This window comes from Rana temporaria, chromosome 1 (genome assembly GCF_905171775.1).
Source record: "Rana temporaria chromosome 1, aRanTem1.1, whole genome shotgun sequence".
NCBI classification, from domain to species: domain Eukaryota; kingdom Metazoa; phylum Chordata; class Amphibia; order Anura; family Ranidae; genus Rana; species Rana temporaria.
Genome location: NC_053489.1, coordinates 76,583,230 through 76,595,679, shown reverse-complemented (window position 1 = coordinate 76,595,679; position 12,450 = coordinate 76,583,230). Strand labels below are relative to the sequence as shown.

The 12,450-nt window shown below is 42.7% G+C and overlaps 1 protein-coding gene across 1 annotated transcript in view; it reads right to left on the bottom strand.

Moving 5' to 3' along the window:
- LOC120928294 (granzyme A-like) overlaps positions 1-3,504 on the bottom strand; it is a 32,501-nt gene extending 28,997 nt beyond the window's left edge. Inside the window, exon 1 of the mRNA XM_040339392.1 lies at positions 3,384-3,504. Within this exon, the coding sequence (XP_040195326.1) occupies positions 3,384-3,435 (52 nt within the window). The 5' untranslated portion in view covers positions 3,436-3,504. The remainder of the gene's footprint in view (positions 1-3,383) is intronic.
- Between the last annotated feature and the right edge of the window lie 8,946 nt (positions 3,505-12,450).

Genomic DNA, 12,450 nt, shown 5'->3' with positions numbered 1-12,450 from the left:
TATTGCCTTACACATTTGATTCAACATTATGGGCCGGATTCAGATACATTGGAGTATCTTTCGTCGCGGCGTAACGTATCTCAGATACGGTACGCCGCCGTAACTTAGGGCGCAAGTTCCGTATGGAGAAAGAACTTACGCCCTAAGTTACGGCGGCGTAACGTCTGTGATCCGTCGTAAGCCCGCCTAATTCAAATGGGGATGATGTGGACGTGTTTTATTTAAATGAATGGTGACCCCGCGTACTTTGCATGCGCCGTTCGTGAAAAAATCCCAGTGCGCATGCTCGAAATTACGCTGCAAATCGTCATTGCTTTAGACGTGAACGTAACTTACTTACAGCACTATTCGCAAACGACTTACGCAAACGACGTAAACTTTTCAAAACTCGATGCGGGAACGACGTCCATACTTAAAATAGGATACCCCTCATATAGCAGGGGTAACTTTACGCCGGAAAACGCCTAACGTAAACTACGTAAAAAAATGCGCCGGGCGGACGTACGTTTCTGAATCGGCGTATCTATCTAATTAGCATATTCATCGCGTAAATATACGGAAACGCCACCTAGCGGCCAGCGTAAATATGCAGCTTAAGATACGACGGTGTAAGACACTTACGCCGGTCGGATCTTAGGGAAATTCTGTTGTATCTAGCTTTCTGAATACAGAAAAAAGATACGCTGGCGCTTCGTAGCACTTACGCGGCGTATTAATAGATACGCCGGCGTAAAGGCTATCTGAATCCGGACCTATATTCCTTATTTACTTGAAGCTGTTCAGTATAATATATATATATATATATATATATATATATATATATATATATATATATATATATATATATTATATATAATGAAGCATCTAAAGCTTTGTTGGTATAGTCAGAGAGGTATACAGGGGTACAAATACAGTTTCTATTGGACCTATGTTAGTTCATGTATACGGAAAAAATGTAGAAGTGAACTAACACTGGATACCCTCCTGACTCTCCCAGTCCCCACTGTACTTACCTCCAGGGTTGCTGAGCTTTCAGCCTTTCAGCAGGGAACTGGGAGGGAAAGAGGAGACTGTCCGGTGTTAGTCCACCTTTACATTTTTTCTGTAAAAGTGAACTAACCCTTTAAGGATCACTTTCGCAAAAACATTTTTTTCATTCAAACAGGATTATTATTTACAGCCATGTGGAGCTGCAATAGGTTCAATTGCTGCTCTGCCTTATGCAAATTATTTATGACATATAGTGAGGGGGAAAAGTGTTTGATCCCCTGCTGATTTTGTACGTTTGCCCACTGGCAAAGAAATGATCAGTCTATAATTTTAATGGTAGGTTTATTTTAACAGTGAGATAACAAAAAAATACAGAAAAACACATTACAAAAAAGTTATAAATTGATTTGCATTTTAATGAGTAAAATAAGTATTTGATCCCTTTTGCAAAACATGACTTGGTACTTGGTGGCAAGTAAAAAAATTTAATAAAATAACAAACATGTCATACTTACCTCCTCTGTGCCTGAGGTCCCTAGGGCGGCGCTCCTGGCTCCTCCCTGCATTGAGAGCCCCAATGGAGATGCTTTCCCTGGGGGCACTCGTGCAGACGCACTCTCATGACACAGACAGCAGGACTCGGCCCCCGCCCCAGGCTCTCACATCATTGGATTTGATTGACAATCTATCAAATGAGGACCAGAGACACCGACTGGAGCTGGTGTGCTCACCCCGTCGCTTGAACCATCGGGCCTAGGTAAGTAAGCTGTTATATAGCTGAGGGCGGGACCACCTGGTGACGCAAACAGGTGACCCCGCCCCCTATAACGTCACATGACGTTAAAAGGGGGCTGTGACCCATTACATCACTGGGTGGCCCGCCCTTGCCTATATAACAGCTGTCAAAGCAAAAATACAGCAGTCGCGGGTACGCCTCCCATGGAGGCGGAGTATTCCCGTTTTTTTTCTCAGGAACGTTGGATGCTGTAATTGAAGATGAATGGACATCGCGGGACACTTTCTTTTTTTAATAAAAGACTTCAAAAGTGTCTCATGTCCTTTTTACTTTTTTGACACTTTTTTGGGTGAATGAGTTGGGGTACAATGTACCCGATACCCATTCACATAGGGGGGGCTGCGATCTGGGGGCCCCCTTGTTAAAGGGGGCTTCCAGATTCCGATAAGTCCCCCGCCTGCAGACCCTCACGACCGCCGGGCAAGGGTTGTGGGGAAAAGCCCTTGTCCCCAACAACATGGGAACTAAGGTGTTTTGGGGGGGCATGTGGCCTGGTACGGTTCAGGAGGGGGGCTCTCTCTCTTCCCTCCCTTTTCCTGCAGTTTGCCATGTTGTGTGCTCAGATTTTTTTTATCTTGGCACAGTGTTCCCCTTAAAATCCATACCAGGCTTGAAGGGCCTGGTATGGATTTTGGGGGGACCCCCATGCCAGTGTGCATGCTCACAATCACATCAGAACAACTGCCTAAGATACGCTGGATCACTGCCTACGGCGTGAACGTAACCTACGCCTAGTCATATTCATGTCCAACGTAAAATACGTAAAATACGCGGGCTTGAGTTCCCTGGTGCAGACCTTTCCATGTCTGCTGCTGAGTTACACCTCCTTTATGGGGCTTAACTTTACGCCGGACGTACAACTTACGCGCACCAGTCGTAACCTGCGTCGGGCGCAGGTACGATCGTGAATCGGCGTATCTCCCTCATTTGCATATTTGAATAGAAAATTTATGGGAGCGCCAAATGCGTCCAGCGTAAATATATGCCCACTCTATGCCTGCGTAGGCAAGTTACGTCGAACGGATAAAGCCTGTTTTTAGGCGTATCTTAGTTTGTGGGTACGGCGCACAGATACGACGGCGCATATTTGCACTTACGCGGCGTATCTCGAGATACGTCGGCGCAAGTGCTTTGTGAATCCAGGCCTATCTCTCTTTTTTTTTGGCCACACGACAAACTATTGCTAAGGCCTGGAGAACTCCATCCCTGAATGTAAGAGAATTATGGGCACCATGGTTCATGAAAAATGAACATCTATCCTACTTGATAACCATTCAAACTTTTCACAAATCTGGTCTCCATCGCTTGACTTTACCAACACACTTAATATTGAGAATTCTTTACTTTCTCTCTAAAATGATACATCCACCATTCATATTAAATCCTGCATATCTTAATCCACCTCTTCCTTCCTTTTTTTCCTTCCTTTCTTGTTTTTATTTTTAAATGTTTTTTGTTGTTAACTTTAACTATTCCCAATATATTTAATTGTATATTCATTGATGTTATTGTATAACATTTGTGTATTACCTTGTATATGTATTCTATCTTAATCTTCTTAATAAAAAAATGTTAGTAACTCATAGGTCAAACTTACCATTTGGAAGCAGTAGGGAAGCTAACAAACATGCTGAAATCCAACAAAGCATCTTCTTTTTGGTGTTTCTAAACAGCAAAGTTAGCAACTGGAGTTTTCATTGTCATTATATACACTGTGGGCAGACACCACTTTGTTTGCAGTTTCCTCTTACTATACAAATTATTCTCTTTGTTCCTCCCAAGACCTCCTGCTCTCTAGTTTCCTTGTCACATCCTCCCATGCTCGCCTCCAGGACTTCTCTAGAGCCTCTCCCACCCTATGGAATTCCCTACCCCAATCTGTTCGACTATCTCCTACTCTATCCACTTTTAGGCTGGATTCACACCTATGCATTTTTTGTGCTTTTTGCATTTTGCAGATTTGCACTACAGAACGTGTTCCATAGGAAACCATGGTGAATGGACTGTAGTACAAATCTGCAAAATGAAAAAAGCACTAAAAAGGCATAGGTGTGAATCCAGCCTTAGGCAATCCCTGAAAACCTATCTTGCCTCCACCTAACAACTGTACTTTTATTTTCTCCATCAGCTCATCCCCCACAGTTATTACCTTTTGTATCACTTGACCCTCCCTTTAAGATTGTAGCTCTAATGAGCAGGACCCTCTGATTCCTCCTATATTGAATTGTATTGTAACTGTGCATTTTTTTAATTAGGGACTAACACTGTGCAACATCTAGGTATACTTTTAAAAAAAGCAGGCCATTCCATGGGGAGCTATAGATCTACCACTTTGTTGGATTCCTCTTTTCTATCAGCCAGCTGGCACAGTGCTGCACCTGCACTAATCTGATTCATAAACCTCTATGGGCAGCTCATCCATCAACCACAAGCAGCCCATAGAATACTGCAGGTTCACAGCTGTTAAAGCCCGCTTTAAAAAAAAAATAGTTTTATTTCTTTTACTCTGTCCTTTAAAAAAAAAAAAATGGGTCACTTTTATTCCTATTACAAGGAATGTAAACATCCCTTGTAATAGAAAAAAGCATGACAGGTCCTCTTTAATGTGAGATCTGGGGTCACATTTACACTAAAATGCAAAAAATAAATAAACAAATTCCCCTTTTAGACCTTTGGGTGGAATTGACGATTGACGTTGTTTTCATCATCAAATGTTATGGAGCCAAGTGGGGGCCATCTTTCCCTCACTCGGCTCCATGTAGCTTCGGTAACTGGTGGAGGGGGCTGAAGAACAGCGGGAGGGGGGCCCTCTCCCGCCCACGATAAAAGTGATCTTTCATCGAATCTTCCATGAGATTGGAAAGAGGACTGCCCACCGTTTAAGAATATATTGTGGTTATGGCAGCTATATGCTGCCATAACCCTGGTATTCTACGTCAATGTACCCCCGTATAATGACGGTGGGTGGTCCATTGTAAATTAAATTATTTATTATTTATTTATTTATTTTCAGCTTTAACCACTTAAGGACCCGCTCATGTACATATACGTTGGTACTAAAAGACAATAAATCTTTTTTTGCATTCTAAAAGTGGCGCCCATCTGTTCATCTTGCATTACACCCACCATGCCTTGCAACCCATTCTACACAGAAGGATGTCAGCTGTTATTAACTTGAAGGTCACCATTTGGCTTCAGGGGCCCTTGGACTTTGCTACATTTACATTTATTAAATGGTTTATGGAATTACGCTATGGAGGCTTTTTATTATCCCTACATAATAACCTAGTACGCTGAGCATGTACGCTCAAATTCTTTGGTCGACCATGCTGAGGCCTGTTCTGAGTGAAACCTGTCCTGTTGAACCGCTGCATGGTCTTGGCCACTGTGCTGCAGTTTCAGGGTCTTGGCAATCTTCTTATAGCCTAGGCCATCTTTATGTAGAGCACCAATTCTTTTTTTCAGATCCCCTGAGAGTTCTTTGCCATGAGGTGCCATGTTGAACTTCCAATGACCAGTATGAGAGAGTGAGAGTGATAACACCTAATTTAACACACCTGCTCCCCATTCACACCTGAAACCTTGTTACTCTAACGAGTCACATGACACCAGTGAGGTAAAATGTCTAATTTGGCCCAATTTGGACATTTTCACTTAGAGGCGTACTCACTTTTGTTGCCAGTGGTTTAGACATTAATGGCTGTGTGTTGAGTTATTTTGAGGGGACAGCAAATTTACACTGCTATACAAGCTGTACACTCACTACTTTTACATTGTAGCAAAATGTAATTTCTACAGTGATAATAAAATATTTACAAAAATGTGAGGGGGGGGGGACTCACTTTTGTGAGATACTGTGTATATATATAATTTTTTTTAATTATGACTACACTTAAGCTTTAAAGCACCAACCATGTGTGAAATGTAATATTGTGGAACAGACATAAATGACACTGTATCTGTACAGTAAGTGATGCACTCCGTGTAGATAGCTAATTTTAAGATTACATTGTTGAACATCCTCATTTTAGTATTAGGCTCCATGCACACTGAAGCTAAAAAAATGGATAACCCGCTGGCGCCGGAGTTTTTGAGCGTTTTTTAACGTTTTTTCCCCACAAAAAACGGCACTTTGAACTTAAATTTCGGGCGTTCAGAAAAAAAACAATAAACTCCAAAGCTCATTAACACTAAAAAAACGCCCACGTGTGCATGGGCACATAGGCCAACATAGAGTTCAAAACGCCAATAAACTGCAATTTATCAGCTTCAGTGTGCATGGAGCCTAATGCCGTGTACACACGGACGTTTTTTGTGATGAATTAAAACAACGTTTTTAAAAACGTCATTTAAAATGATCGTGTGTGCGCTTCACATCGTTTTTTGTCTTCTAAAAAACGAGCAAAAAAAAAATTCGAACGTGCTTCAATTTTTTATGCCGTTTTTCAAAATGTCGCTTTTATGTGTCATAAAAAATTATCGTGTGTGGGCTATTAAACGACGTTTTAAACCCGCGCATGCTCAGAAGCAAGTTATGAGACGGGAGCTTGAATGGAACAGAGTGCCGTCGTACGTGTTGTACGTAACCGCGCTTTGCTAGAGCATTTTCAGAAAACGATGGTGCGTGGGCAACGTCGTTTTTTATGATGAAGATAGAAAAACGTTGTTTTTTATGATGAAGTTAGAAAAACTTCGTTTTTTTTTCATGATGAAAACCATTGTTTTATTTCATCACAAAAAACGACCGTGTGTACGCGGCATAAGAATGGAAAATGCCACTGTGTGGAAATTTTATTTACATTTTTTTCTGTAACAGAGGAATATTTTTCATTCTTGCTAGAATGTCTGTATTATACTTTATAAGATTTATGCATTAGAACTCAATGTGCCTTTTTGGTGTTTGATATTTAAAAGATATCATGTTCTATTTTATTTTTTTCTGTATATGCTTATATGTTTTTGGTGTTTAAAACCAATAAAAAAATTGTATTTAGTAATTGTCTAAATTAATAATGAGCTATGTGATGTTAAAGCCTAACTGAACTCTCTCGATCAACATTAACTATTTTTAATTCTTATACTATTCACATTATTAAATAGATAGTAAGGTATATTAACCACTTCCGGACCGCCCACCGTCATTGTACGTGATGTGTTTGAAGAGGAATGCAATTGTTATGGTAGCAGCTAGCTACCATAACCCCGGTATCATCTTCTTCAGTGGGTGGTCCCAGTGCCGGCCCAAGACATTGTGCTGCCTGGTACCAAGAATGAAATGCTGCCCCCCCCAAAAAAAAATTAAGCCCACCAAAATGCCCCCACATCCATTATTATATATCAGGGGAGGGCTGGCAGCCTTAAGCCTGGGGGGCAAGTCGAGTCGGGTGGCCCATTGTGCCACTGAATCATATCACCACATGCCCTCCGGGTTTTATAACGGATATTGATGTTATGAAGCAAGACAAATATGACACAGCAATGACAGCATGACCCTGATCTTGGTAAATAGCCGATGACGCTGCTCTTTACCCATGTGATTGGCTGTGTCCAATAACAGCCAATCACATGTAAATGACAGCCTGTGAGGAGAGACGATTAGGGGCATCTCCTCACAGGGGACACTGTACAAATAATTAGGGCACTGATTACAGTGCAGCCCCAACAGTGCCCAGCAAATGACACCAATCTGTTCTGCTTTTTAGTGCCACCCATTAATACCCATCATTGCTACCCATCAGTGCCCAACAGTACCGCCTATCTGTGCCCCCCATCAGTGAACTTCAGTGAAGGAGAAAAAATACTTACAGTGCCCTGAAAAAGTATTTATACCCCTTGAAATTTCCCACATTTTGTCATGTTACAACCAGAAAAGTAAATGTATTTTATTGGGCTCTAATGAATACTTTTTCAAGGCACTGTATTTACAAAAAAAAACATTAAAAAAATTGTATTTTTTCATGTTTTATCAAAAAATAAAAAACCCAATTGTTATTAAATACCACCAAAACAAAAACTCCATTTGTGTGAAAAAAAAGAACAATGTAATATGGTAAAGCGGTGAATCACTGCAGAGCCCATCCCATTGAAAACGTTATCCTATAACGAAACGCGTCTGGGTCGACGGCGTGCAGTGACGTCACCGCGTTCGTACAAGGAGGAAGGGCTCCTATCTATGCCGGCCGGCAAACTGCTTTTATGTGCCTATATTCATTCATTTTGATGTAAGTAGGTTTTTACTCTTTTAATAAAATTATTTTTTGGACGTATTACGCTATGTGCGGCTTTCTCTCTGCATGATATGCCACTGTTTCCTGCTACGGTCCAAGAGTTCTGTCAGTACGAGTTTACCATATCCCTCCGTGGAGTTACCAGTGAAGGATACATGCTGTACATCCACTGACCCTGTGTTGTGATCATACTCCTTGGAGATCCCGCTGCAATCTTTAAATAACGCTGTTATTTATATGTGTTCTGGTAAGCCCCAGTCCATGTGGTGGCGGCTCACTTAATCATTTGTGCACTGGGTGTTGTTTGTCCCAAGAAAACTTCAAAGTTATTTGGACTTTTAATATATTTCACTACTATGTTCATTTCATCAAGGATCTGAATGTCTCTCACACATGCCAGTGTGGCATATCTCACATGTTACAGGGACATTATTTCTCTTTTTTGGACATTTATTCACTACACTAATTGTGTTGTCACATAGGTTTGAATATTTTTCATAGATTGGCGCGATTTTTCTTTTTCCTATGTAATATGGTACAGTGTTGCTTGACTGCACAATTGTCATTCAGAGCCCAGGTTCACACTGACATCGGGAATGAAATCGTGTGAGTTCAGCTGAACAATTGAACGATTTCATACTCGCATTTCAGTCCCGACTTTGGGGTGCGATTTCAGAGACATCTGTGTGGGTTTCTGTACAAATGTCTATTGAAATCGCACCCCGAAGTTGCCAAAAGTAGTACAGAAACTACTTTTGGGAATCGGTGCAACACCACAAATGGAATCGATGCAACTTGCCACATGACCTAACTTCAGTGCCGATCCTGACCTCCCTGGGGCCCTAAGCAAAATTCTGCTAAGGGGCCCTTTACCTGACCCGTGATGCCGTGCACTATGGCTAGGCTAGTGGCCAGCAGGTCAGTGGCCAGCAGGACTCACAGGTCAGTGGCCAGCAGGACTCACAGGTCAGTGGCCAGCAGGACTCACAGGTCAGTGGCCAGCAGGACTCACAGGTCAGTGGCCAGATCCCAGCAGGACCAACAAGCTGCAGACGTGTGGGTCCTGCTGGCCACTGACGTGTGGGTCCTGCTGGGAGCTGGCCACTAACCAGTGGGTCCTGCTGTACACTGACCTGTGGGTCCTGCTGGGAGCTGGCTGTGGACCTGTGGGTCCTGCTGGCCACGTACCTATGGGTCCTGCTGGGAATAGACAATAGCCTATGGGACCTGCTGGGAGCCGAACATACATTTGGGTCCTCCTGGCAGCGGTGCGCCCAGCCACGTCACGTACCCCAGGACTTATGGAAGGTAATAAAACACAGTATCCCAAGACTGGTAGAAGGTTAAAAAAAAGGTAGAAGGTGAAAAAAAATCAAAAAAATAAAAGTACCCCCTGGGAAATACAGAAGGTAAATGACCTGCCAAAGGTAATAAAAAAAAAAGTACCCTAGGACCTGTGAAATAATAAAAAAAAAGGAAAACAGTTCCCCAGGATGGCAGGACCAGAATAACCATACAAATTATAATCTGAGCACAATCTACTTTAGACCTTCTAACAACTATATAGATCTATATAGGGCATGTTTGATTGGATACAGATTGATTGGTTCATTTACGTAGGCCCTCATAATTACATAGTTTTGATCAATCTAAACTTGTATAAAAACAGTACCGTCGAATTGCAAAAATGTATGGAGCATCCTATCAAAGAAATATATTACTTGGATAGGATGCTCCATACATTTTTGTAATCCAACTGTACTTTATTAAATAAACCAATAGTGGGGATTGGGGTGGAGAAGGAGGCTGCTGTGACCAGGAAGGAGAAAAGTGCACTAATATTCAGGGATCCTGGAGGCTGCATTACTGGACAAAAGAACAGAAATGTCCAGTATCAGTTTTTTTTTGTAGTTTACCCACTCTTGCCACACTATTTGCCGAGTAAAACTCCTTTATTTCTCGTTTCACCTACCGTTCTTTCCTGTGGCAGAGGCAGGCAAAATATCCGACCACGGCGATGGGACTGAGTTGTAGCACGTAGGCTGGCTCTGCTCTGCTGCGCTCTTCTCTTCAGAATCAGACTGACGTCTCCACCCCCCGGGAGCATGGAGCTTGAGCACGCCGCCGCGGACTACAACTCCCATAAACAACCGCGGCGGCGTCCGTCACGGACTCACGCGACGTCATGGGACTGACAGTAGCGAGTGGGCGTAGTCGGCGGCCAGCGGAGGCAACGGCCGCTGCAGTGTCATTGTTTCAGGTTTTAAGAAAAAAAATGAGGGGGAGGCGGGGTCAGCGTATAGGGCGGATCGGCCCTGCCTAACTTTCCTACAACTCCCACAATGCAGCGCGGCAGCAGCCAGCCAGCCAATCGGCGGCCGCCGCTGACGATTTTTAGCAAAAAAAAAACAGCGCTGCGGACCGCGGCCCTTTTTAAATATAATGGTAGCGGCCTGGGGGGCAATCTCCTCTTTTCCACCTGGGCCAGTCCGCCCCTGTTATATATCATGATAACTAAAGTGGACCTATCATGGCTCTATACATGTATATAGGAGTATACAAAGGACCTGTTATGGCTCTATTCATGCAATTAACCCCACAGTAGAGAGGAGAGCGGAACGGGAGGAGCGGTCGGGCGTCAATTAGCCCCACAGTGGAGTGGCGAGTGGAGCTGGCGGAATGGGATAGCGTGCAGGCAGGAAATTTGCTGCCCCCCTGAAAGTGTTGCCTGGTACAATAGTACCATCGGGTCCCATGGTAGGGCCGGCCCTGGGTGGTCCTCTACAAGATAAAAGCGACGGATATGCCGCAAGATCACGTTTATCGGTGCCAGAAGAGGGCCCCCCTCCCACCGGTCTCTGGTGCCCTCTGTTGCTTACCGGAACCGCCAGGAGCAGTGGAGGCGATCGGGTCATTTTCCTTGCTGTGCATGGAGACGAGTGAGGGGAATATGTCCCCCACCCGTCTCCATATCACTGCAGGGCGAAAGCAGCGTCAAATCGTCACTTCCACCCATATGTCTTAAAGCGGAGCTCCACACTAAAGTGTAACTCCCGCTGATCGGAACCCTCCCCCCCTCCGGTGTCACATTTGACACCTTTCAGGGGGAGGGGGGTGCAGATACCTGTCTAAAGACAGGTATTTGCACCCAGTACCGGCCACACAGTTTCGGGCAGACTGCGGGCATTATGTCACCCCCCCCCCCCCCCGTTGTGTGCTGGGAACACTCGGCTAGTGTTGCTCACGAATATTCGCATTGCGAATATTCGACTCGAATATAGCATATTCGAGAAATCGCGCTATATTTCGAATTTCGCGGTGAATATTCGCAATTCCGAATATTCGCATTTTTTCAATTTGATTTTTAAAACAGATCACATCCTATCGACGTCTAAAAGCATTGCTGGTATGATTAGAGACCCTGGGCCGAGTAGCTAAGCTGAGGCGATCCTATTATGTTGCCAAATTGAAAAAAAAAAAATTGCGATTTTTCGCTATTGCGAATGCGAAAATGATTGCGAATTTTCGATAACTGTGGTAGGAGAACTCTGATTGTCTCTGATGCAAAAGGGGGGGGCTTTGTGTATGTGTATGTGTATGTTATGAATATTTGTATGTTTGATATTATTATTTTTTGTAAGAAGGAAAAAATTGCGCATACCTTAAAAAAGGGGAGAATACAGCAGCAACTCAAAAATGTTATACAACATAAATTAATACAAGACAGAAAATGGAGTCGCTCTACAAGAATAAAAAATATGTCTAGTGACAAGACATGTGGGCAAATTATAAAATAAGCAAGCGCAAATAACTTGTGAAATACACAGTGAAACAAATATATAAAGAAATATAGTCCCAATAATAGAAAAATAATCTTTCATAAAAATGTCTTTGATATGTGAAGTGAAAAAAAGTCCAAAGCATGCAGCATGAACGTGTTCAATCTTTAAGGTGTTTGATTGACAAACGGCTGTGACAGATGGATAGAGTAAAGAATCACCACCAATGCAAAACACTTTTTATTTTCTATTGTAAAATATCAAGAATATTCTGAGCCAATCAGAGTGCTCCTTCCGCATTTGCCGAATATTCGCAATTATTTTGTATTGTAAAATATCAAGAATATTCTGAGCCAATCAGAGTGCTCCTTCTGCATTTGCCGAATATTCGCAATTATTTTGTATTGTAAAATATCAAGAATATTCTGAGCCAATCAGAGTGCTCCTTCTGCATTTGCCGAATATTCGCAATTATTTTGTATTGTAAAATATCAAGAATATTCTGAGCCAATCAGAGTGCTCCTTCCGCATTTGCCGAATATTCGCAATTATTTTGTATTGTAAAATATCACGAATATTCTGAGCCAATCAGAGTGCTCCTACAGCATTTCTCGAAATTGCGCAATAAATATCGCATTCGCATGTTGCGATATTTCGA